The 27632-nt window shown below is 39.4% G+C and overlaps 1 protein-coding gene across 3 annotated transcripts in view; it reads left to right on the top strand.

The window, feature by feature from the left end:
* Nucleotides 1-27632, top strand: part of UBP1 (upstream binding protein 1) — a 71199-nt gene that overhangs the window by 24699 nt on the left and 18868 nt on the right. For 2 of the 3 annotated variants that reach the window (XM_047769574.1, XM_047769584.1), the window contains exons 2-8: nt 496-647; nt 16914-16990; nt 20175-20280; nt 20715-20821; nt 23003-23155; nt 23250-23360; nt 23792-23899. In XM_047769574.1, the coding sequence (XP_047625530.1) occupies nt 496-647; nt 16914-16990; nt 20175-20280; nt 20715-20821; nt 23003-23155; nt 23250-23360; nt 23792-23899 (814 nt within the window). The remainder of the gene's footprint in view (nt 1-495; nt 648-16913; nt 16991-20174; nt 20281-20714; nt 20822-23002; nt 23156-23249; nt 23361-23791; nt 23900-27632) is intronic. The other variant, XM_047769579.1, reaches the window with a different exon arrangement.

The raw sequence follows: 27632 nt of genomic DNA, 5'->3' as shown, positions 1-27632 counted from the left end.
ACGAAATCGCCCCTCCTACTTCTTAATGTGGCCTCCTCTTTTTCTTCTGGAGTAGGGTATCTTTTTTAAGGTTTTGGGTCCATTCGGGTGGAGGTTGCTCAGTCTTTAGTTGTGAATTTTGTTGTTCTTAGGAGAGAAGTTGAGCTCCAGTCCTTCTATTCCACCATCTTAATCCCATCTCTTGACATAACTTTTTAAAAAAGAGTACCATATATATTATTAGCTTAACCTCTTTATTAGTAGTTTAGACTTTACTAACTTTGAAATATTTCTTATTTTAATATTTCTGCCTGTTTACACCCCTCTCCCCCCCCACACACAAGAGATATGGGTTATTAAAACTACCTTTTGGGGGAGGCTGATCAGCATTAATAGTTCTTTTATTGTACATACCATTTCTGATCTTACATTTTAAAAGAAACTACCCCTAAATGTTTTTATATGCTAAGTATTTTAAGCTCAAAGTAAGGTCAGTGTTGATTTTTTGGTTTTCAGTGATGTCTTGGCATTGCCCATTTTCAAGCAGGAAGATTCCAGCCTTCCATTGGATGATGAAACTAAACACCCGCCCTTTCAGTATGTGATGTGTGCAGCAACATCACCAGCAGTAAAGCTACACGATGAAACGCTCACTTACTTGAACCAAGGTTAGTATGGCTGTGTCACATTTTGATATAAGAGTTTACAAAAATCCAAATAATGTTTTGCCATTGCAGCCTAGGTTAATGGTAGTTGCTCTATTTCATTTTAAATGAAATTAAGTTTAATTTAATTTTTGGCCGTACCTGTGGCATGTGGAAGTTCCCAGGCCAGGGATCGAACCTTTGCCACAGCAGCTGCAGTAACAATGCCAGATACTTAACCCAGTTCAGCACAAGGGAATTCTAGTAATGTTTCAGTAATGTTTTAAAATTAGATTATTTTTCTTCAATTTTACAACTTTAGTTAACAAAATTGTAGGAATTTTACTGGGAGCCAACAAAGCAATAATTTGTGGAAATTCATTTGCCTAAAGAGGGCCTGTGGCCCGAGATTTATTACAGAATTTTTTTTTTAGGCAAAATCCAAAGGAGGAGCCACAAGGAAAGGATGTCAGTTATTTTTAGGAACAGTGATTTCAATTTGGAGCTTGAGAGTGACTCAGAAGTTCAGCTATCAAGGAACCTGGTCTTAGGCATAAAGGTGATTTGTGCTAAGAATAGACATAAGCTGTACCAAGGTGGAGTCTGTGGCTAAAGTAAACTGTCTGGAATCTTGTTTACACCTAATGGAATACTAAATTCTGGTAATATGAAAGCCAGAGTGGGAAGAATGGAAAATAGAGATGTGGGGGTAGGATTTACCATTGGAAAGAATAAAGGATTTTCTTTTTTTTCTTTCTTTCTTTTTTTTTTTTTTTTTTTGAGATGTTCTCAGCAGTTTGGGCACTAGCCAGTGTGACTTACTGGTGTAGAGAAAAGTATTCAGTTATGCAGGAATTAATTTGTTGGATACCTATACTGAAAGCATGTTGGATGTTTTTAATGGTTTTATAACAATAAAAAAGAATTGAATATTTTCATTTTTATAAAGTATTACATACTCAGTGTTGAAAAGTTAGGTAATACCTAATTTTAAGGGATAAAACTGAAAATGGACTTCAGTTGCAGCCCTTTAGGAGAATTAACATCCTAGGTATGTTTCCTTGTTTGTATATATATTTTATTTCAACAAAATGGGAATTAACATCTATTCACTTAAAGAGTTCCCGTTGTGGCTCAGTGGTTAATGGACCCAGCTATTATCCCTGAGGATTCAGGTTCAATCCCTGGCCTCACTCAGTGCGTTAAGGATCTGGCATTGCCGTGAGCTGTGGGGTAGGTTGCAGACATGGCTCGGATCCCAAGTTGCCGTGGCTCTGGCATAGGCCAGCGGCCACAGCTCCTATTTGACCCCTAGCCTGGGAACCTCCATATGCTGCCGGTACAGCCCTAAAAGACAAAAAACAAAAAAAATCTATTCACTTAAGAGTGTATTATGCTTGTTTTTCTGTCATTAAGTAGAATCTTCAATTCCTCAAACTTTTTGAAAGCTGCAGATTTTAGACTGTTTATTATTCTGGAATGTGGAAGAGTAACTTATTTCTTACTTTTTTTTTGTCTTTTTGTTGTTGTTGTTGTTATTGTTGTTGTTGTTGTTGTTGCTATTTCTTGGACCGCTCCCGCGGCATATGGAGGTTCCCAGGCTAGGGGTTGAATCGGAGCTGTAGCCAGCGGCCTACGCCAGAGCCACAGCAACGCGGGATCCGAGCCGCGTCTGCAACCTACACCACAGCTCACAGCAACGCCGGATCGTTAACCCACTGAGCAAGGGCAGGGAGCGAACCCGCAACCTCATGGTTCCTAGTCGGATTCGTTAACCACTGCGCCACGACGGGAACTCTTCTTACTTTTTATTTGAAATAAAAATGTTAGAATTCATGAAGTTTTACTTCAGGTAATTCTAATGTGTAGCCTATGGCAATACTTTAATATTGGTGTTAATATTAATTTAGGATTTGTTTGGGTGGGCATTCAGTTATTTAAGATTTAAGGTTCATATTTAAAAGAACCTTACTTAGGAGTTATATGATAAATCTGTGTTACACATAAAAGTATCAGAAGGAACAATGTAGAGACAAGAATATTCACTCCAGCTTTATTTCTAATGCCAAAAAAGGGAAATAACCTGGATTTCTTTTACATAGGGGATAGTTGAATAAGTTCAGTCCTTGGTCTGGGGACTTCCACATGCAGTGGGTGAGACCAAAAAATGACATGAATGAGTGTGTGCGTGCATGCGTATACACACACATACACACACATACGTATACACAAACACACACACACATACATATACCTTTCCTCTATTTGAAGAATATTGTCTTTCTTTTGGCCTGGGGAAATATCCATAACTTATCATTATTATTATTAAATTTGATAAAGACATTTCATACTGATAAAAGTTGTAACCCATCATCTTTAGTGACAATGTATTAGACTTACAGTCACTGAGTGCTCACTGTATATGAAGTATTGTACTAAACACTATGCATGTGTTATCTTAGTTCGCACAGTAAACCAAGGAGAAGTTTACAGATTTTAAAAACTGCAGGTTAAAGCAGTTGATAAATCTGCTTAATGTCAATTTGGTCAAGCTTAGATTAAGAAAAGAATTATTGAAGTATCTACAGTAGTTTTCATAAATCTTAAGTGTACAGTTCATCCCCTTGAACATACTATTAATGTCCAGTATTTCCTGTACCCTAGCAGACTCTCTTAGCTCCCCTCCTCAGCTGACACTCCAGGTTGCCTGTAATCAGTATAATAAGTACAGGTGATTTTCTGGCACTTGACTCTGCTCACTGCAGTATTAATATTAATGATGAGTATTTTCCTAGTTGTAGAATTATGTTAATTTACCTCTTAATTTCTCCCAGCCTTTTAAGAAAAAAAAGTGAACTGCATATGTAGGCTGCATTTTTGAAAACATATTTCAGTAATCATTAAAAACGTATTTGAGTGGTACAGTGGTTTAAGAATGCAGCATTGTTGCTGCAGTGGCTCAGTTCACTGCTATATACAGGTTCAGTCCTTGGCCTGGGACTTTAACATGCTGCAGGTGAGACCAAAAAATTCATTTGAGTAATCATAAAGGAATTCTATTTTTATATACCTTTTAAAAAGAAATTATACTTTAAACTTAGATGAATATCAGATAGGCTTGTTTCCTAGCATTACATTTTGACAAAAAATTTGGAACATAAGATTTTTTGTAAATCCTCTAAATTGTTTCAAATTTTTAGTAAATGTATGTTTTTCTAAGGAGAGGATCCATAGATTTTTTTCTAGATTGAGGCTAGGTTTGAAACTGAGATGTTGCTTGGGTATCATTCACCCCACCTCTTTTAAGTTGATAAAGTAAACAGAGGTCACAACTTAGTGAAGTATCTTAAATTGATCACACTCACTTATTAAAAGGAAAACATTCTTAGTAGTGCACATTCAAAACTGTATATGAAGCTCTTCCTGAAATAAACAGTGTAAAGAGAATCAAACATAGATATGGAAAATGAAATTCAGGCTTGATTGACTTTTTTATCCTGGAATTCCGGTAAAATTCCATGAATATTTTTTAGCTGGAGTGACATTGCCATGGTAGATTCTTACAAAGTATGTAAAATTGGTCTCAGTGAAGCATTTTAGTGTAGTAACGTCTGTGCATCATCTTTGTTAGTGTGACTGTTGAGTATTGGTATAATTTATTCTTTAGTCTTCCTGTTTGGGGAATTGGGTTTTTATTCAGATTTGCTCATGAGTTATTAATTTTCTTATGCTGCTCCACCAAGGGAAAATGGCGGTATTGCCTTGTTTATCAAAAAAGGATACAAAAACTTTATGAGGAAGGGATTAGATAGGGCACTTGAATTTGTCCTTTATCAGTACAGATTTTAATTCCTTTTTTTCTTTTTTTTTTGATATTTTTAGGGCCGGTACCCTCAGCATATGAAAGTTCCCAGGCTCGGAACTTCCCTGGCTGGAGGTCAAATAGAAGCTGCAACTACCAACTTATGCCACAGGCACAGCAATGCCAGATCCAAGCTGCAGCAGCTTGTGTTAACATGGGATCCTTAATCCACTGAGCAAGGCCAGTGATCAAACCTACATATGTATGGATACTAGTCAGGTTCTTAACCCTAAGCTACAATGGGAACTCCAGATTTTAATTCCTTTTTAGACTTCACATTCCTTCCAATAAATGAGTGGGAAATTAAGCACTTTTTTCTCACTTGGAAATAGTAGTGACAGTTAAGGAAAGCACAGTTATCCACATTTTATTATATTAAAGATTTAGAGGGAGTAATTTTTCCTAGTTATCTTTTAGATTGACCATACTTTTTGTAGAGTTAAATCCAGAGCTTTCTGATTCCAAATCTCACTTTCTTAACCACCAAATCTCTTACTAGAATACTAGTTCCAGTGTTTTCTAAATTTTCAGTTAATTGTCACTATTTAAAATTTAACAGTTTAAATAGATATACATGGTTCAAAGTTCAAAAGGTATGAAAGTATGTATAATAAAAACTCTTCTTGGAATTCCCTGGTGGCCCAGTGGTTAAGGACTTGGCGTTATCACTGCTGTGGTGCAGGTTTGATCCCTGGCCTGGGAACTTTTGCATGCCTTGGGCTTTGCCAAAAAACAAAACCAAAAACTCTTCTTCCCAGTTGCCTAGTTCTGCTCACCTCAGGTAGCCACCGAATTAGAATCCTTTTTAGACACCTAAGAATCCTGTAATCTTATTTTAAGTCAGTCTTTGTGTAACAAAACTATTGTATAATACTTTATTCCAATAAGCTAATTGGTTCATGTAATGACTGAATTATACACTTAAGCAAAGTTATAGTGAATTTAATGGTCTTGTCACTAAAGGATGAAATGTAGGAGTTCCTGTCGTGGCTCAGTGGAAACAAATCCAACTAGTAACCATGAGGTCTCAGGTTCAATCCCTGGCCTCACTCAGTGGGTTAAGGATCTGGCATTGCTGTGAGCTGTGGTGTAGGTTGCAGATGCAGCTCAGATCTGGCATGGCTGTGGCTTTGGCCAGCAGCTATAGCTCTGATTCAACCCCTAGCCCAGAAACCTCTGTATACCATGGATATGGCCCTAAAAAGACCAAAAAAGAAAAAAGAATGTAATGCAAAAGAGAACTTCCGTCCCTGTAGGTAACTATATATGCCTGGTAGAAGCTGGCACATGTAGTTACCAGTGAAATAGAACTGCCCAGGATATATGCCCTTTCTGCTGCATATGGGATGTCCTTATGCACGTTATTCAAATACCTTTTTTTGTTCCTCTCAAATGTTTCAGTTAGTTATAGGGACTAACTGATTGAAATGTGGTTTTTCTGCATGAGCAGTGGTTATCAAAAGTCTCTGTGGTTAGGCTGCCTGTGTTTATTTTATTTTTATTTTTATTTTTTGCTTTTTAGGGCTGAACCTGCGACACATGGAAATTCCCAGGCTAGGGGTCCAATCGGAGCTGCAGCTGCCAGCCTACACCACAGCTATAGCAAAACCAGATATGAGCCATGTCTGTGACCTACACCACAGCTCACAGCAACGCCAGATCCTTAACCCACTGAGCAAGGCCAGGGGTCGAACCCGAAACCTCATAGTTCCTAGTCGGATTCGTTCCTGCTGCACCATGATGGGAACTCCCACAGGCTACCTGTGTTTAGATCCCATTCCACTACTTGCTAGCCTGGGCAATTTCCTTAATTTAATACCTCCTCACACAAGGTGGTTGAAAATTCAGTTAAGTTAATGTATGTAATGCATTTACAAGGTGATCAGCACATAGGAAGCACAACACTAGCCTTTGCTGCTGTTGTTATTTAGTAGCTTTAATGAGTTCTGGTTGTACTAGAAGACCAAGTAATTAGACCTTGGCTGACATGTTAGTTTCCAATTACAGATAGATGAGTAGTTTTTACAGATAGTTAGAAAACAACCCTGGGACTAGACACCTATGTAATGACTCAGGAATTTTGCCAGGTTTGTTGGCAAGTATGATTCTAGTCTTTTAAATAACCCTGTAGTAGAGTTTTGAACTGTAGAAATAGCATATTTGCACTGTCTGGCAACTGTGGCAGGCAGAATAATGGTGCTCCAAAGAAATCCATGTCCTAATCCTCAGAGACTGTGGATGTTTTTACCATATATAGCAAAAGGCACTTTACAGGTGTGATTTAGATAAGGCTTTTGAGATGGAGAGATTAACCTGGATTATCCAGGTGGGCCCAGTGAAATCAAAAGGATCCTTTAAAAAAGTAAAAGAAGTGGGCCGGATAGTCAGGGGTCCGAGGGAAATTTGGAGGTGCTCTGTGCTCTGAAGATGGAGGAAGGAAGTTTGTAATGAACCAATGGATGGAGGCTACCTCAAGAAGTAGGAAGGAGTTCCCTTCGTGGTTCAGTGGTTAATGAACCCGACAAAGATCCATGAGGATGCTGGTTTGATCCCTGTCCTTGCTCAGTGGGTTAAGGATCCAGCCTTGCCGTGAGCTGTGGTGTAGGTCACACACGCGGCCCAGATCCTGCGTTGCTGTGGCTATGGCATAGGCCGGAGGTTGTAGCTCTGATTTGACCTCTAGCCTGGGAACCTTTGTATGCTATGGGTGTGGCCCTAAAAGGCAAAAAAAACAAAAAACAAAAAAAAGAAATAGGAAAAGGCAAGGAAGTAGATTTTCACCTAGGGCTTCCAAAAGGAGTGCAGCCTGCTGGTACTGATAATAAATTTATATAGTTTCAGCCACTGCGTTTGTGGAAATTCATTACAGTAGCAATGGGAAATTAACACATCAGTCAAGGCTAACGTATGCTAGGTGGGTGATCTCCAGAGTGATGCAGAATGAGGCACTGTTTTGTATCAGAGCGGTTTCAACAGTGTAGCCATCATTTACTCTTAAGATTTTAGAAAAAACACTGCATCATACAGTATTGCCTCTAGCTTATCTCTGATGGCCCAATCAAGGCTGGATCTTGAGATGGGCGTCTAATGAACCCTGGGGCCTTGCTTGCTTTGTGTGTGTGTGTAAATGTGTGCATTTATGTATATTCAAATATATGTGTAATTAATATATATGAACATAAGTGGATTTGTGGAGCATATGTGTGTTTTGGAGCAAGAACTATTCTAGACTGTTGCAAGATTTATAATGTCAAAAATGTTGACTAATGAATTTCTGTCACTTGCAAGGGAATCATAATTTATTTTAAACAGCTTTAGATTGACTTAGTTCTTAATTTTAACATGGTTATTCCCAGGAGAATGTCCTGAATTCTTTGTGTTGGAAAAAATACTGACTTACTAGATATTTGTAGCTTTACCCAAAGCAGTGGTTCTCCAACTTTGGCATGCATCGGGATCACCTAGAGGGCTTGTCAAAACATGATTGATGTGATTTATGAATCAGTAGCCCTAGAATTTGGCTGGAGAATTTGCATTTCTGACTCGTTTCCAAGTGATGTTGATGCTGCTGCTCTGAGGACCATGCTTCAGCTTTTTATTACTCAAGAGTATTCAGGCAAATATATGAGCTTTGCCTCAGTACCACCACTTACAAATGGATTTTCTCAAAGGATTGATTGACATAGGTGGGGCTATAGCCATTCTTTGGCCATAGCTTGGTCATTCCTAGTGGCCTCCCCTTGAAGGTCATGGCTCACCTTCTGCTTCCTGGACAGCTCTTGCCAAAGAACATTTGCCATTGTGTGTAACACCATAGAAGAAGAAAAAGTAACTTCTGTGTAGTCTTTATATCACCCAGGTAGAAATTAGAACAAATTTCCCAAGTTGTGTGATGCCTTAGAGTGTCAGTTTTTGTACCATTTTGAACAGTAAAAGTACAGAGTTTAAAAACTGTGTTTGAGTTCCCATCGGGGCTCAGTGGGTAACAAATCCGACTGGGAACCATGAGGTTGCCGGTTTGATCCCTGGCCTCACTCGGTGGGTTAAGGATCTGGTGTTGCCGTGAGCTGTGGTGTAGGCTGGCGGCTACAGCTCCGATTAGACCCCTAGCCTGGGAACCTCCATATGCCACAGGTGGGGCCCTAGAAAAGACTAAATAAATTAAAAATAAAAACTGTGTTTGTATTTTTCTGGTTATGCTGTGCAGTTATCCTCTGCTCTGAGGTAATGAGAAGACTTAAGTCTCTGACTTTGTGGAGTAAAAAACTGGTCCCAACATGGAGCCACAAGAAGAGGCAGTAAGCAGCTGGCTCTCCCTTTGAGCAGGGATCCAGTTGCTGCAACAGCTCCAGCTGAATCTCTGATGCTTCCCCACTGTGATATGAGTGAGACTTCTGATCTTAAACACTTGATTTATTTCAGGTCATTTTATTGCTGGTATTAGATCAGGAATACCTGTTGATTTGGAGGCGAGATTCTACCTCGAGAGTCCTCTGTTGATTAAACAATATTAGCTACTTTGCAAACAAGCTTTAGATCCTGGGAAATAGCATGTCTGTTGGGTTAAAAACACTGTCAAGGAGTTCCCTTGTAGCACAGCAGGTTAAGGATCTGGCTTTGTCACTGCAGCAGCCCAGGTCACTGCTATGGCATGGGTTTGATCCCTGGCCTGGGAATTTCCACATGTTGCAGGCATGGTCAAAACCCCCCCCCCCCCAAAAAAAAAACCTTTTAATTCTTGAAGCTTCAAAAAAGAAAATATGGGTAGTTCCTGTTGTGGCTCAGTGGTTACAGCCCCAACTAGTGTACTAGTATCCATTAGGATGTGGGTTCGATCCCTGGCTTTGCTCAGTGAGTTAAGAATCTGGCATTACTGTGGCATAGGCCCGCAGCTAAAGTTCCAGTTTGACCCCTAGCCTGGGAACTTACATATGCCGTGGGTGCAGCCCTAAAAAAAAGACAAAAAGTAAATAAATATATATATAAATAAATGAAAACCATATTTTTTGTTAATATCATTTTACACCTTAGTAGATTTCCCTGAGGCTGGCTTTGGTTCTTGTAAAAAGTTCTGTATTAGGACCTTGGAGGTAAATGCTTTAATATTACCTAAAGGGAATCTGTCACATCTTGGGCTCCATGGTGCTCTGGAGTGCATCTTAGACTCTATATTCAAAGTTGGGTGGGAACATGAACTCATACAGTTCTATTTTTCAGGGGTTTATTTTTGTTTGTTTGTTTGTTTGTTTTGCCACAGCTGCAGTCATATGGAAGCTTCTGGACCAGGGATCGAACCTGTGCCGCAGTTGTGACCTATGCTGCAGGTGCAGCAACACCAGATCCTTAACCTGCTGTGCCACATGGGAACTCATGTTTTTCAATTCTGTCAGTGCTTTTGCTTTTCTAAGCCAAGAAAGGACTAAAGTCCAAATTCAGAAGGTAAATTCAGAGGATAAAGCTAAAAATAAGTAACTCATAGAATATTGTATGCAGCATGTGCTAACTTTATACTTCCTTGGTAGTGGGACCTTTTTTATATTTCAGTTAGAACCTAGACTAATATTTTGGGAAGCTGTGTTATTAAAAGAATTAAGGGGAGTTCCCGTCGTGGCGCAATGGTTAACGAATCCGACTAGGAACCATGAGGTTGCGGGTTTGATCCCTGCCCTTGCTCAGTGGGTTAACGATCCGGTGTTGCCGTGAGCTGTGGTGTAGGTCGCAGATGTGGCTCGGATCCCGAGTTGCTGTGGCTGTGGCGTAGGCCGGCGCTACAGCTCCGATTAGACCCCTAGCCTGGGAATCTCCATATGCTGCAGGAGCGGCCCAAGAAATGACAAAAAGACAAAAAAAAAAAAAAAGAATTAAGGAAGGGAATCAAATAGAAGGAGAAATTAAACCAATCAAAGTCTGGTAGTTCACTCAATGGGTATTAACATTGCATAAAATTGTTTGTGGGGAGGGATTTTTAGTGAGAGAGTCAGGATAAAACTGAAGAAGAAAGAAAACTAGGACATAGATAGTTTCCAATAGGGAAATCATTTTAGACATAAGTGTTTCAGCGCCTTAAAACAACAACAACAACACTTGCTTTTGATTTTAGAAGAATAAAAAAATCTCTAGGGCTTTATTTAATAGTAGCAAATCCTGAGATACATTTGTGGAAATAGATTGAACTTTCTTTTGAGCAATATTTCTGTGTTTATATAGAAATATCCTAAGGTTGAGTAGGAGAAATAATACAGAAGAAAATAGGAATATTGAGATTTCTTCCTTTATTTGTTTTTTGTTGTGGTTTTTTTTTTTTGGATCCTGAGAATTTTGAGTTTTTGAGGACAAGATAATCCTGGTAAGAGAAGTTCTCCCTCTTTCCTTGTCCACTTGATCCATCTCCTGTGTCACAGGCTGCTTTTCTTTAGGTGATTTTCAGATTTATAAGTGAACTTTATTACCTACTTGGATATCCAGCAGGTATCTCAGATGTGTGCAGTTGCACTGCTTGATTTCCTCCCTCGGATCCTCCTTGTGATCTTCCCCATGTCAGGAAATTCCTTGGTCAAAAATCTGGACTCACCCTTAGCTCCTCTTTCTCTCCCACTTTAATACACCAGAAGGTGTGTAGGCCCTACCCTCAGAATCTCTCTAGAGAATGACCATCTCCACTCCTACTGTTGTTTGATGGGAGTGAATATTTTCCTTTAGCCTAGACCTCTGAGACTGATGAATTCATGCTAACCTCATAGGTGAAAAACCATTTCAGTATGGCTTTAGCTCGAATTTGTCTGATGGAGGTTGAATGTCTTTTTTTAATTTTAATTTTAATTTTTTTTGTCTTTTTAGGACCGTACCCATTGCGTATGGAGGTTCCCAGGCTAGGGGTTGAATCGGAGCTGTAGTTACTGGCCTATGCCACAGCCACAACAACACGGATCCAAGCTGTGTCTGCGACCTATGTCACAGCTCACAGCAGTGCTGGATCCCAAATCCTACTGAGCAAGACTAGGGATCGAACCCAGGTCCTCATGGATACCAGTCAGGTTTGTTAACCACTGAGCTGCAACAGGAACTCCTTGAATGTTTTAATATGTTTATGAATTATTGGCTTTTCTTTCTGTTGTGTGAACCACATGTTCATGTCATTTGCTCAGTTGTTTTATTCTAGGGTTGTTGAGTGTTTGTTAGCAATTTTGTAGGAGTTCTTTTCTCTTTGTATGAGGGAGTTAGCCCTTTGTGTGTAATATGAGTTGCATGTATTTCCCCTCTTGCTAATAGAATCCCAGCGTTGAAGGATGCAGTATTTAACTTAGGTACGGCCATACTACCTTTCAGAAAGACTTTTTCAGATTATATTTCCCCACATTTTATATGCTCATTTTTTCCCCATCTTTACCCACTTGATTGATTGATTGATTGATCTTGCTTTTTAGGGTTGCACCTGTGGCATATGGAGGTTCCCAGGCTACGGGTAGAATCAGAGCTACAGCTCCCGGCCACAGTCACAGCCACATGGGATCTGAGTCGTGTCTGTGACCTACACCACAGCTCATGGCAACACCGGATCCATAACCCACTGAGTAAGGCCAGGGATGCAACCCACATCCTTATGGATACTAGTTGGATTCGTAACCTGCTGAGCTGCAACAGGAACACCTGATTTTTTAATTAAACTGTTTGGTGTTGACCCGATAATCACATTTTATTAATTTTTGTTTCCTAAATTCTTGAGGTTGAGTATAATTTCAGGTATGTAATGTGTATTTTTCAAAGATACCTATTCATTTGCTTAATTTTTAAAATTGTTTTGTTTTTCTTTGAGTTCAGATCTGCTGTTAAATATGCTGCAGATTTAAGGTTGTAAGTTTGATTAGATCCCATTTTTTTATTTATTTGTTTTTATTTCTATTGCCTTGGGAGAACTGTGCTGATAAACATTTGTAATTTACCACTACATCAGAGAAATGTTTTGCTCGTGTTCTCTTCTAGGAATTTTATAGTATCATGTCATGATTAAGTCTTTAAGCTATCTTGAGTGTATTTTTCTACTTGGTAAGGGTGTGTCCTAATTTCATTGATTTACATGCAGCTGTCCAGTTTTCCCAGCACCACTTCCTGAAGAGATTGTCTTTTTCCCATTTTATATTCTTGCCTACTTTGTTGAAGATAATTGACCATGGGTGTCTGTTTATTTTTAGCTCTCTCTTCTATTCCTTTGATCTGTATGTCTATTTTAGTACCAGTACCACACCGTTTTGATTACTAACATTTCATTGTTCCCAGTGTCTAAGTCTTTCATCTCCTTGGTCAGGTTTATTCCTAAATTTTTTTTTTTTGGTATAATTAAAATTTTTTCATATTCGTTTTCTGCTATTTCATAGTGTCATGTTTTCTGCATATAGTGACAATTTTACCTCTTCCCTTCCAATTTGGATACCTTTTATATCTTTCTCTTGTCTGATTTTCTGTAGCTAGGACTTCCAGTATTAATTTGAATTAAAGTGGTGAGAGTGGGCATCCATGTCATCATGTCCACATTTTAGCAGGAAGGCTTTCAGCTTTTCTCCATTGAGTATTAAATTGTCTGTGGGGTTGTCTTAAATAGCTTTTGTTATGTTGAGGTATGTTCCCTCTGTACCCACTTTGGTAAGAGTTTTTAATCATGAACGGCTGTTGAATTTTGTCAAATGCTTTTTCTGCATCTTTTGAAATGATGATGTGGTTTTTGACTTTTATTAATGTGGTGTATTACATTGATTTGCATTTTTTTTTTTTTTAATTGGCTGCTCCCACAGCATGTGGATGTTCCTGGGCCATGGATCAAACCTGTGCTACAGCAGCCACCCAAGCCACTCCAGTGACAATGCCAAGTCTTTTACCTGTTATGTGCCACAAGGGAACTCTGATTTGTGTGTTTTGAACCATCCTTGTGAACTTGAGATGAATCCCACTTAGTCATGTTGTATGATTTTTTTGTTATGTGTTGTTTGATATGGTTTTCTAGAATTTAGTTGAGAATTTTACATCTATATTCATCAAAGATATTGGCCTGTAGTTTTCTTTTTTGATGATATCTTTGTCTAGTTTTGGTATTAGGGTGATGGTTGCTTCATAGAATATCTTTTGGAGCATTTCCCTTTTCAGTCTTTTGGAAGAGTTTGAGAAGGATTGTTGTAAGTTCTTCTTTGTATGTTTTATAGAATTTGCCTGTGAAGCCATCTGGTCCTGGACTTCTGTTTGTAGGGAGATATTTATTTAGTCTTTTTAGGGCTGCACGCATGGCATATGGAAGTCCCCAGGCTAGGGGCTGAATTGGAGCTCCAGCTGTTGGCCTTTGCCACAGCCACAACAATGTCAGATCTGAGCTGCATCTGTGACCTGCACCACAGGTCACAGAAATGCTGGATCCTTACCCATTGAGCAGGGCCAGGGAAAAACCCATGTCCTCATGGATGCTAGTCAAGTTAGTTAGCACTGAGCCACAACGGGACCTCCTGTCTCAGTATTTTTAAATTTCCTTTTTGATTTCCTTGTTGACCCATTGGTGTTTTAGTAGCATGTTGTTAGTCTCCATGTAATAAGTTTTTATCATTTTTCCCCCTGTAATTGATTTCTCCTTTCACGCTTTGGTGGTCAGAGAAGATGCTTGGAATAATTTCTCTAGTCTTATTAAATTTGTTGAGGTTAGTTTTGTGCCCTAGCATGTGGTTAATCCTAGAGAATGTTCCATGTACACTTGAAAAGAATGTATATCCTGGTATTTAGGGATGTAATGTCCTGAAAATATCCATTAAGTCTAACTGTTCTATTGTGTCATTTAGGATCTCTGTTGCCTTAATAATTTTCTGTCTTCAGGATCTACCATTGATGTGAGTGGGAGGTTGAGGCCTCCTATTATTATTGCATTCCCATCACTTTCTCCCTTTATGCCAGTAGTTTTGTGTATTTGGGTACTGCCGTATTATGTTGATGATCATAATATCCTCTTCTTGAATTGATCCTTTTATCATTGAATAGTGTCCCTTTATCTTCTTTATGGCATTTAAAGTCTATTTTGTCTGATATGTGTATAGCAACCCCTGCTTTCTTGTTGTTTCCATTTGCATGAAATATCTTTTTTCATTGCCTCCCTTTCAGTCTGTGCGTGTCCTTTGTTCTAAGGTGTGTCTGTAGGCAGCATTTTGTAGGCTTTTGTTTTTTTATTCAGTCTACCACTTTGTGCCTTTTGACTAGAGCTCTTAGTCCATTGATATTTAAGGTAATTATACATATGCATTTATTGCCCTTTTAAACCTTGTTTTCCAGTTGAGCCTACATTTCTCCTTTGTTCCTTTCTGTTTCTTCATTTGGTTGGATGATTTCCTTTTATTTTATGCATCTGTCCTTTTCTTTTTGTGAATTTTTTGGTTTTGATTTGTGACTGCCTTGTTTTTCAAGTATGTTAACTCCTTCCTATATCTGCTTGGTTTAGGTTGATAGTCATATAGGCTGAAACACATTTTAAAAGAGTCTACATTTTCCTATTCTCCTTCTGCACATTTTATGATTTAATATCCCTTTTTACATCTTCCTGTTTATCCTTTGCTGTTTATCATCACTTTCACAAATAGGTTTTTGTTTTCTTTTTTTCTTTCTTTCTTTTCTTTTTTTTTTTCTTTTTAGGACCTCACCTGTGGCATCTGGAAGTTCCCAGGCTTGGGATTAAATTGGAACTGCAGCCGTTGGCCTACACCACAGTTACAGCAATTCCAGATCTGAGCCGAGTCTGTGACCTACACCACAGCTCACAACAATGCCAAATCCTTAATCCACTGAGTGATACAAGGGATCAAACCCACATCCTCATGAATACTAGTTGTATTCCTTTCCACTCTGCCGCAATGGGAACTCTGGTCTTGTTTTTCTCCAGCCCCCTCAGACTGTTTCCACATAGCCAACCCTAGTCTTCTCCCAGGCACTGACCTCTGAAACCTGAGCCTTAGCATCATACCCCACCCAAGTGTCTCAGGCTGAGGTGGGTTGGCGGAAATACCAATAGATTGTGTAGCTCGCTCTCTCTCTCTCTCTGCTTTGCCCTCCTCAGACTGACTGCTGTGCTTTTCTCTGAGGCTTTAAGGCTCTCCCTCCATTCTGGCTGATATCCCCTCCAATCGGGACCTCCCAGTGTGCTGAGTCCTTTCCTTTTTCATAGCTCCCTCTCAGGAGTGCTGCTGGTCCTTATCTTGATTCCTTCTTTTCTCTCTCTCTCTCTCTTTTTTTTTTTTCATTCTCCTTTTGTCTTATTCAGTTATGTGGAGGTTTCCTTGCACTTTCTGAAAGTCTGAGATCTTCTGTCAGCATTTAGTAGATACTCTGTGAGAATCTTCTACATGTGGATGGAGGGTGTAATTTTTTTTGGATGTGTGTGGGAGAAGTTGAGCTCCACCTCCTACGTCTCTGCTGTCTTGATCTGGTTCTCTAATTTTCTGCTTATCAAATTATACTGTCATTTTTATTATTTAATGACAGATAATCCAAAAATCATTTTTGTGGATTTGGAACATATTACTTACTTTTGGCAGCAGCTTATTTTCCTAATTAAGTAGATTGGTACATGAATATCTATTTGTGTTCTTTTATGGACCCTAATTGAGCAGTGAGAAAATGTGATTGGGTTCATTGGACACAAGGGAGAAAGCTCCAGGTTTAAAATTTGACCTTGACTCACACAAAAACCTGTTCATAAATAATTCTAGCATCATTATTCATAAAAGCCAGAAAGTGAAAACAACCCATGTGTCTATCAACTGGTGAATGAATAAACAAAATGTGCATTCATTCGAATAATTTAGCCATAAATAGGAAAGACTGACACATGCTACAATGTGGATGAACCTTGAAAACAGAATGGAAAAGCCAGCCCTAAAGATCACATGTTGTGTGATTCCATTTATATCAAGTGTCCAAAGCAGGCAAATCCTGACAGACAGAAAGATTGTTTGCAAAGGGCTTGGGGTAGAAGGATGAAAAGGACTGGTCATGGTGTGAGTTTTCTTTTTGGTGATGAAGATGCTCTAAAATTAATAGCAATCATGGCTGCATAACTGTGCGTATACTAAAAACTAATCATATGCTTTAAAAGGTAATTTTATGGCATGTAAGTTGTATCTCAGTAGAGCTATTAATGAAAGATTGATCTCGGATAATGCATTTATGCAAAATGAAACTATAGAATGAAAGACTTATAGTGGAAAGTAAACTGACCAAGGAACTCTTCAGTCTTCTTTGATGGTGGAAGAAGGAGACGAGGTGATTTGCCAGGAAGAGAAAGATCAACTTGAATTTGCTTCTCTAGTAATTAACATTGAGTAATAGTATGTTTGATGGACAGTTGAATTTTTGTTACACAGTGATATATTTTATACGGATTGTTTCTGATACATAATTTTTAAAAATAGGTCAGTCTTATGAAATTCGAATGCTGGATAATCGGAAAATAGGAGATGTGCCTGAGATCACTGGGAAACTGGTAAAGGTAAGGATGATCTCTTTACATTCATAATTATACTGCAGTGACTAACAATTGTAGCAGTTTTGCTGCAAGAGTTTTGTTTTTTGTTGCAGGGGTTATTAAAAAACTTAATTTCACGTGAAGGAAGTAATGGCTGTTTCTATGACTTTTCTTTTTTTTTTTTTGGCTTTTTAGGGCCACACCCGAGGCATATGGAAATTCCCAGGCTAGGGCTGAATCGGAGCTACAGTTGCCGGCCTACACCACAGCTACAGCAACGCAGGATCTGAGCCACGTCTGTGACCTACACCACAGCTCACAACAACACCAGATCCTTAACCTATTGAGCAAGGCCAGGGATCAAACCCGCAACCTTATGGTTTCTGTGTGGATTCATTTCTGCTGCGCCACAGTGGAACCCCCAAAACTCTGACTTTTTGAGCTGTTTTTATTTACTCATCTGTAAGATAGGGATTACAGCAATTACTGGGTGAACTAAATGTAAAGGCCTTCTGGAAACAAAGTACTGTAGGGCACCTACCCCCACAACAGAAACTTTGCTTCTCTTTAAAAGTAAAAGATAGTGGTGGGGGGAATACGAAACTTTTAAAAATCCTGTAATTTTACCTTTTAAAATTTCAAGTAAAATGTGAAATCTCTTTACCCTGCTGGTGTATCTGAGTAAAGAAGTCAGTCATTCCAGGTTTAGGAGGCTTGGCTGTTCCTTTAGGGTATGTCTTCAGACCATTCTCGGCCCCTCAAGTCTGCCTGCCAGACAGCGCACAGTAAGTAGCATTCACAGTGCAAGGGGTATACTCTTTTTTTTTTTTTTTTTTTTAAGAGTTACCCCTTCGGCACACGGAAGTTCTCTGGCTAGAGGTTGAATTGGAGCTGCAGCTTCTGGCTTACACCATAGCCACAGCAAAATAGGATCCGAGCCATGTCTGTGACCTTCACCACTCACAGTTCATAGCAAGGCCACTGAGCAAGGTCAGGGATCAAACCCACATCCTCATGGATATTATTAGGGTTTGTTACCGCTGAGCCACAATGAGAACTTCTGTTTTCTGTCTTTGTTTTTGGCTGTGCCTGCAGCATGCAGAAGTTCCCTGGCCAGGGGCTACTCAAGCCACAGCAGTCACAATGCTGAATCCTTAACCTGCTGAGCCACCAGGGAACTTAAGGAGAAATTTCTTTTCTTTTCTTTTCTTTTCTTTTTTTTTTTTTTTTTTTTTTTTTTTTAGGGCCACAACTGCCACATTTGGACATTCCTAGGCTAGAGTTCAAATTGGTCCTGCAGCCACTGGCCTATGCCCCAGAGCTACAGCAGCTCGGGATATGAGCTACATCTGTGACCTACACCACAGCTCATGGCAATGCTGGATTGTTAACTCACTGAGTGAGGCCAGGGATCAAACCCACATCCTCAAGGATACTAGTTGGGTTCGTAACCCACTGAGCCACAAGAGGAACTCCTCAAGGATGAATTTCTTAAAGATCACATCCTTCTTCAGCTAGAGGATCCTTACAATACTCTGCAACCATCCAGAGTTTAACCTCCTGGCCCCATCATCTTTGACTCTGCTATTGTAGGGGAGTCTTAGGGATTGAATGCTGATCAAAGATGCTTTGGAACTTCTTGATGTGCTTGATTAATTCAGTGATCCGCTTTCTCTGCTTATTCTGTTTCCATCTTATTGTTAGGTCCCTTTTATCTGTGGCTGGTTCTCTAGGGTTATTATCCCCTTTTAGTGAGAACTTCCAGGTAACAACTTTCCTTTCCAGTATCATTTAGGAGCTTTTCTTTTATATCTTGCTATTTCTTAACTGTGGTCCTTCCTTCATATTCCTTACTGTACTATCTTAGTCTGGCCTAGGATGGGGTTCAGTAAAGCCCTTAAATTTAATATCTATATTATCATACTATTTTCATCTGAATTCATGCATTTGATCTGGTTCTTACTAAATACAGAAGAATCAAATCATCATGACATTTTCTGTGCTGCACTTTCTTGTGAGAGATCAACCTGCTGGTGAATATGAGCCAGGAGCCACCACTAGCCCAGGCACCATCACTCTGAGGACTTTGTGGCCAGTAGGCAGAGTTGAAGTGGGTGCCGGAGGGGAAAAATGGGCATGGATCAGTGGCAACCGTGCCTTTACAGGCATCCATGTAGGTCCCAACACCTGACCTGGTCTCTTTTTAAATTGTTTCAAATTAAAATATTGCTACTTTTAAGTGGTTTACTTCAGAATATTTATCAGCTGTGTTTTGGACAGCATTTGGCAGGTGAGGAAGGCAGGGACACTCAAGTAGTATTTAAATGTATTGCTAGCAAGTTATTTCCTGTTCAAACCAGCAGAGAGTCTGCTGGAAATAAGATTATCTTATTGCACCATAGTCTGAGAAACAGTTATTTATAAATGTGTCAGAAACACTAATTAGTGCAAATCTGGTATCTGACTTTTTATCCTTTTCCTGGAATGAGACAGTACTTGGCAGCCCAAACCTGCCAAAGGTGAGGGGGGCAATGGGTGGAGAGCAGAGAATTGGCCTTGAGTTTGTGGAGCAGAGTTAAAGCCTTCCTTAGGAATGGACCTGAGTGTTTGGGTGAAGTTTTTTACCTGTGTTTTCTCTGTTTGTTTTTCCTTTCTTACCTCAGATAACATCACTTAGAGGTTAAACAGTTGAGGATGAATTTTGTATATAGATTCTCTTTTTAGGGTGGTGGGCAAATCCCCCCTCCCCCAGCAACATACACTGTCTTTTGAAAGAAAGTCAATTTTTATTGTTTTAAATGAACAGTTTTACCATTGTGCCTTGGGTTTCGTCTCTGTTTATATACTACCTTTTCATTTTAGGAATTTCTGTCTGTACTGGATATTTTCTTTATCGAAATATAGTCCTTACTAGTTTCTTAAGGACATGTACCTTAATTTGAATTACGATATCAGTTTTTTAATTAAGATTTGCCTTAAGAAACTATTTTATTTGCTCTTATTATTTTTGAGTTATAATTCTTTGCACCAAACAATTGTACCATAACTCAAGTATCCAAGAGCAAAACAGTTCACTTACAAAATGTTGAAAGCAGACTTTGTTTTTGTATGCATTTCTGTTATAGGCTAATGCATAAGAAGTGAAAACACTTCCCGCTTTTTAGCTGGAACAATTTAAAAGTGCTCATTTCTCTCACTTATCCCATAGAGCATCATAAGAGTTGTATTCCATGACAGACGGCTCCAGTATACAGAGCATCAGCAACTTGAAGGTTGGAAGTGGAATCGCCCAGGAGACAGACTTCTTGATTTAGGTACAAGTGGCCATCAGAAGACCATGGAGAGATGAGGGCAATTCTTTGGCTGTACCTCTTAATACATTAGCACCACATGTAATTATTTGGAGAGATTTCTGGTGTTAGCAGATCCTGTGTGCCTTGAGTTGTTTCATAGTTAAAAGTGAAAGTGGTTTTTGGTGCTTAAAAAAAGTGAGCCAGGAATTTTATGAATTTGAAACCATTAATTTACTTTTTGATTGGCACCATCCATCATATTCTTAAGAAAATGGAATAGAAACCACGGTGGGATAAATTATTATACATATTAGGTGGGTTTTGATGTTGAAGTGATTGACCATGGAGAACACTGAAGAAAAAAGTTCAGCAGGGAGGTATTATAATTTCATTGGAACATAATTATAGTAGATTATAATGTTTTATTTATTTGAGTTCTTCTTTTTAAAATACAGATATTCCAATGTCTGTGGGAATAATTGATACAAGGACAAATCCAAGCCAGTTAAATGCAGTTGAATTTCTGTGGGATCCTGCAAAACGTACATCTGCTTTCATTCAGGTTTGGATTTTTACATTATTAGACACATTTGGAAAGCCATGGGTGAGATGGAATTCTCAATGCATGATATTTTCTTTAAATGCTTATTTGTAAGCTATCTTGTAATGTCCTTTATATACACACATACATGCACATGTGCAGTCTGTTAAATTGGAGTTAATCTACTAAATTCATCATTTATAAACTAACATAATATAAAGACAATCTGATAGGTAAAACATTTACATATTACTGTTACCAGTAGTAGTAATAATCAAAACTTACATTGTTCTTAAAATGCATTTTTTTAACAAAAGCTGCTGTTTAAAAGAACATGACTGAAAAGAGTATACAGTTTTTAAATTCTCTCTAGCTTTAAGATATTTTAATATTGATATTTTCAAGCCATCACAAAAGTAAGAGAATAATAGTGAATCCTCTCTGTGCCCAACACCTGGCTTCAACAGTTACTAGTAGTCCCCTCTTTTTAGTTTTGATAGAATACTTTAAAGCAACTCCCAGGCATTTCATTTCACCCAAGAATACTCAAAGAGATTGAGTTTTTTTTTAAACAAATATTATATATAAAATGAAGTCCACAGTAATTCTGATACTCAGTATGTTCAAATTTGTAAGTGGCAGAATTAAAACTACTAAGTAGGTGATCTTTATGTAGAAAAGGAGAACCACTTAATTGCTAACCAGGCTACGTAGGCTCTAGTTTGTGGGAGCTATAGAAAATCTTTAGTGTTTTGCATTTTCTTGATCAATCGGGTAGTAGCCCACATCAGCTAATAATCATTAGGGCCACAGTTCATATTAGTTGAATATTTTCTTATATTGTTAATCTAACAAGGAAACTGGTCATGTGGTGAATGAGAGCACTATAAGAACCGGCCATGCATCTCAGGTTGTGCATAGTCTTTCTTAGTGCAGAGATCAGTTTTAACTTTGGAATATGTAGCTATCAGAAATTACCAAAGTCTTATGTGGAGGGAAAATTAGACTAAAGATATACCAAGGCCTGTAACTTGAATCACTGCCTCATCTCATTGTTTTGTGATTTTTGTCTGGGTGTTTTTTTTTTTTTTTTTTTTTGCTCTTTAAGGGCTGCACTTGCAGCACATGGAAGTTCCCAGGCTAGGGGTATAATTGGAGCTGTTGCTGCCGGCCTACACCACAGCCACAGCAACACCAGATCCGAGCCACGTCTGTGACCTATACCACAGCTCACGGCCACACGAGATCCTTAACCTACTGAGCGAGGCCAGGGATGGAACCCCCAACCTCATGGTTTCTAGTCGGATTCATTTCTGCTGCTCCACGATGGGAACTCCTGGGTGTTCTTTTTTTAAGCATGTGCCTACTTCATTTATGTCATCAAAGCAATAGATATTAAAGGTCTTCTATGTGCCAGACATTTATGGTTTTTTTTTCCCCTCTATATTTGTTCCCCTTCAAATACATGATTCAGTCCTAAATAAGTATTCACTGTTCACTGTTGGTTCTCCCCCAAAAGAAAGAGAAAAAAGAAAGGGAAATGACCAGTTTTGTAACTAACCCTGTGTGGTATCCTAGAGCTGTCATGTGGTAGTGTTGGGAGAGGGGCAGAAGTGATGGGAGAATGAATATTGCCTCAGGATCCTCAGTGAACTCTGAAGGGTTGGTGGGAGTGTTCAGATGGATGCAAGTGGAATGAGAATTGGGTTTTGTGCACTGAGGAAATTCCCTGGGCAAAGCATCACAAGAAGTAGGGTGATGGGCTGGAGTTGGGATGGTAGAGGGCAAACAGTGGGAGTTCTGAGTGATGAGGTGATAACTGCTGTGGATTGAGCCACATGGAAGGCTTAGGACCAGGGTCTGAGAGCAGCAAACGGTCTTGCGGGGTGGGTAGGGGACGGACACAGGAAGTCTCTGTATTGATGTGCCCATGATTGGGATAAGGCCTGGCTTAGAGGAGAGGAACTGGATTGGGAAGAGCTTATTCCCAGAAAGTTCAGAAAGGCCCAGTTAGATTTGTGCAAGGAAAGCCACATGTTAAAAACAATCAGATATTTATGAAGATGTCTGGCTAATACATGGGAGTTCGTTTTAAAGGAGCTTGGCTTTATATTGGTGGCAGGACATCTGAAAAGGGAATGCAGTAGAAGGGTAATGAGTGGACAGGACTGTGAGTCCATCTCAGCTTGAACTGCTCTCTAGGTGCACTGCATCAGCACAGAATTTACTCCCAGGAAGCACGGAGGTGAAAAGGGAGTGCCTTTTAGGATCCAGGTTGACACCTTTAAGCAGAATGAAAATGGAGAGTACACAGATCATCTACACTCAGCTAGCTGCCAAATCAAAGTTTTTAAGGTAAGAGATGGAAACCAGGCTTTCAGTGAGGCCCAGTGTTTGTAAAGTGTTTGTCAGGAGCCTGATAGATGAAAAAGTCTGCTTTGTTTTTAAGCCTAAAGGTGCAGATAGGAAACAAAAAACAGATCGAGAAAAGATGGAGAAGAGAACTGCTCATGAGAAGGAGAAGTACCAGCCATCCTATGACACCACGGTCCTCACCGAGGTAATGCGGGCACCACCCTGGTCCTGAGACGCCAGCGGTGCTTTCCGGCACCACCTCTGAGGATGAGTTTCACTGTGAAGGGTCTGGGAAGATTGGGTGGTAGATTGATATAATGTTCTTAGTGAAATTTGTGGGGGAAGTATTCTCTTTAAATTTGGGGGTTTTAATAGATTCATTTCCTGGGTGGGATCTTGAATGAAGATGCTGAAATCCCAATCAGGTCTCAGAAACAGACCTTAAAAACCTCGAAGTTGGCAAGAGATTAAGTCGGGGCCCAGAATGTCCGATGTTTGTCACTGCTGGGGTTTTGCATCTTCTTTACCTTTGAATCTGCTAGTCATTTAAATGGGCTGCAGAGACATAAAACAGGGTATTAGATCTTTCTTTGTATAATGAAAAGACATTGATCCCAATCTTTGGTGTTTGTCCAGATGAGGCTTGAGCCTATAATTGAAGATGCAGTTGAACATGAGCAGAAAAAGTCCAGCAAGCGGACTTTGCCAGCAGACTACGGTGATTCTCTGGCAAAGCGAGGCAGTGTAAGGGGCTTCTGCTTCTCTTTTCATTGTGCAAGAAACCTTGTGCAGTGTTAGATATAGGACCAACTTCTACTGAAAAGTAAAGCCAAATTTGTTTTTGATGTTCTTGTCTTGATTTAATTTGCTTTTGTTTAGACTTCCTGCTTTCTGTTTATTCCTCACTGAGGAAAATTTCCTAAATCTAACACTTTGGAGCCAAGTTGACCATTTTGGGTGGTTTTGGAGGGAAAAATGGCACTCAGAAATGTGGTCCCTCCCTATTTCCTTCTTCTCCCTCTCCCTCCCTCTCCTTTGCACACATGCTTCCTTTAAGAGCACTGAAATTAATTGAAAATACTTTCTGTAGTAAAATAGTTAGAATTTTTGTGTGATGTAAAAAGTTTTGTTTTCTCATGTGTGTAACTGGTAAGAATATTTAGAGAAAGTATAGCAGCAAGCTTGACATGAACATATGCAATACTTTGTGTCACATTTCCCTGCATGTAGAATAAGAATGTGTGTCTGTCTGTGCTTTTAAAAGCCTATTTGGCAGCACTGGTAGAAAAACAATCTTTGACTGTGTTAGTATTTCCTTTTTGCACCTGCATTATGACCTTATGCTTTATGCCAGAATAATGCACCTTGCTGCACCCCACCCTGGTCCCCCCAGTGTGCTTTCCAGGGTGGGAATGGTTGAATATAAGCTTTGTTAGCTTGGGTAGAGCACATCTTTGTTCATGACACAACTCTTCATCAAACAGTTGACAAATGACTATACTGTTATATGTAAACTTAGATCATTTGTATACCCACAGTAAGTGTGAAAGAGAGCATTAATTATTTTAAAATAACCATCATCATGTGTATTAATGGCTACTCTATTCATCATTGTAGTGTTTAAACTATCAAGGTATCAAAATGGAATTTTACACTCTAATACATGAATCTGAAATTGTCTGTAGACTTTGAACGTCACAGGCACTATCCCAGGAACATCATTGAATGAAAATATTTTAAATGCTTTTATATGTAGTAAAACTAAAAATGTCCTCCTGAGTGGAGGGGGAGCATTTTCTTTAACTGGGTTTTTTGGATTCAAATCAAAGGTTGTAAAGAACAACTGTATACTCCTTCCCCCAAATATCTGTCCCTCCAATTTTATGTTTTTATTCTCTTCTGATTTCCCAGCCGAAGACCCACAGATGGTTCTTAGTAGATTTTGGGGGGAGACTCTGGTAACTCAAATCACTTTTCCCCTCTTGTTATAAACTAATTAAAAGGAATGCATTCTGATAATTTGTAAATTAAATCTGTTATAGCCCAGGGCTAATCTGAAGATGGTAGAATTGTTGGTAAATTATTATTAATGAATCTTAAGTCTAAAGTATGCAAAACATCAGCAGTTCACTGGCCTGGGATTTCACATCTTCTTAGTGTGTATTGCATGCTACCCCCGGCTGCATTTGATTTGGTTAAGATGTTTCTGGGGTGGTTAGAGCTCTTCTTGGGAACCTGTTCCTTAAAAAAAAGGTAGAGATTAATCCCCTAAAAAAGAAAGTCCTATGGCATTTTGTATATTTCATCAAGTGCCTGAACAGAAGGCCAGCAATTCTGATAGTTACAGTTGGCTTTGAGCAGAAAGGGATAGCCAGACTCACCTTTTCAGGTTCACAGGTGCTGTGTGAAATGATCCTTCACTGAATAGAGGCAGCACTGTAGGTTCCCAGGAGCCACAGCACAACCAAACCCCTAGTGTCTCTGTTGGTCTTTGCATCTGAGCTATATTTTATCAGGCTGCCAGTATCTACATTCTGCAGTGGGTCTTCATTTTTTTTTTTTTTAATAATGATTTTTATTTTTTCCATTATAGTTTATGGTGTTCTGTCAATTTTCTACTTATAGTATGGTGACCCAGTTACACATACATGTATACATTCTTTCTACTCACATTATCATGTTCCATCATAAGTGACCAGATATGGTTCCTAGTGCTATACAGCAGGATCTCATTGCTTATCCAGGGTCTTCATTTTCTATTCTGCCTGGGGAAGGACTCTGTTCACAGTGCACCAAAACTATGCAGGCAGGCCAGTGTTGCTGGAGCTTTAATGAATTAGACTGTTAAGTTGCTTAATTATATAGATAGAAAAGAATGGCAAAGCGGAAGAAACACTTTGAAAATATCATTGGTATGCTTTTATCCTTATGGGTAAGATTGCAAGAGAAACCTACAAAAAATCCAGGTGGGAGAGAGTCTTGGTGTTTCATCCAGCCTGGCCATTTAAGAACCTGGAATTGGAGTTCCCATTGTGGCCAGGAGAAACGAATCCGACTGGGAACCATGAGGTTTCGGGTTTGATCCCTGGCTTCACTCAGTGGGTTAACGATCCGGCATTGCCCTGAGTTGTGGTGTAGGTCGCAGACGCAGCTTGGATCCTGAGTTGCTATGGCTGTGGCGTAAGCTGGCAGCTATAGCTCCAATTAGACCCCTAACCTGGGAACCTCCATGTGCCTCAGGTGCAGCGCTAAAAAAAAAAAAAAGACAAAGTCAAAAAAAAAAAGAACCTGGAATAAGTTGTTTTCTAAAAGTAGAGGCCTCCCAACAGGGCCAGTTTTTGTTGATTGCTAGTTTTCAAGTGTTCAGCGAAGTCTCTTATTTGTTGGGCAAGTTTAGATGTGTAAAAGTTAAATTGATATCTTTATGGAGTTTCAGTAAATTTGGTGTCTTTGGAGTTCCCATCATGGTGCAGTGGAGATAGTCTAACTAGGAACCATGAGGAACCTGGCCTTGCTCAGTGGGTTAAGGATCTGGCGTTGCTATGAGCTGTGGTGTAGGTCACAGATGCGACTCGGATCTGGTGTTGCCGCGGCTGTGGCGTAGGCCAGCTGCTGCAGCTCCAATTAGACCCCTAGCCTGGGAACCTCCATATGCCACTGGTGCGGCCCTAGAAAAGACAAAAAACCAAAAACCAAAAAAAAAAAAAATGGTGTCTTTGCTGAATTACGTGCCATGCCAATTTGGAGTTGTTGATGGCTTAATTTCCTCAGTTAAACTGCTGGCAGTAATTACCAAAGCAGATATGGGAGACTTGATATTAAAAGGTTTATGCTCTTTATGCATGTTTTGCTATTTTTTGTAATGTTTTGTTTCTGGGGAAAGTTGTGTCACAGGAATGTTTTCCAAGTAGTGCAGGTGACTGAGCATGTGACACCTACAAGTTATGAGACCTGTCAGTTGGCTCACAGGGTCTTGAGTCCCTTAATCTAGGTAAGTTGGGGGAGGTACTACTTTGTAAGATGAGAAAAAACCCAAAGGCCCTTGATAAAATGAATGGGCGTTGTGTAAAATGTCATTTATAGTGAAATTGGTAGAACGTGCGGTGGGTTTAGCAGTGTATTCCGGCCAGATTGGATTTCTTGTGGGTTTTGTTTGTTTTGGCCACGCCCACAGCATGTAGAAGTTCCCGAGCCAGGGATCAAACCCAGGCTACAGCCATGACCTGAACCACTGCAGTGGTAACACCTGATCTTTAACCCACTGTGCCACAAAGGAATCCCCAGATTGGATTTCTCTTTTTGAAAGTTGATAATAGTTGAAATATTAAATCTGCAGTCATTTCCCCCATTTTTGAGTGGGTACCTACCTAATGGGTAGTCGTAAAGGATGTTAAGATTCTGGGATTTCTGTTTTATTTTCCTCTTTCCATGCTTCTGATGGGCGTCAGACTTGTTCTTTGAAGCACTTGTAACCCTT

Source organism: Phacochoerus africanus, chromosome 1 (assembly GCF_016906955.1).
Source record: "Phacochoerus africanus isolate WHEZ1 chromosome 1, ROS_Pafr_v1, whole genome shotgun sequence".
NCBI lineage: Eukaryota > Metazoa > Chordata > Mammalia > Artiodactyla > Suidae > Phacochoerus > Phacochoerus africanus.
Note: the sequence above shows the minus strand (reverse complement) of the source record. Positions and strands in the feature narration are given on the sequence as shown.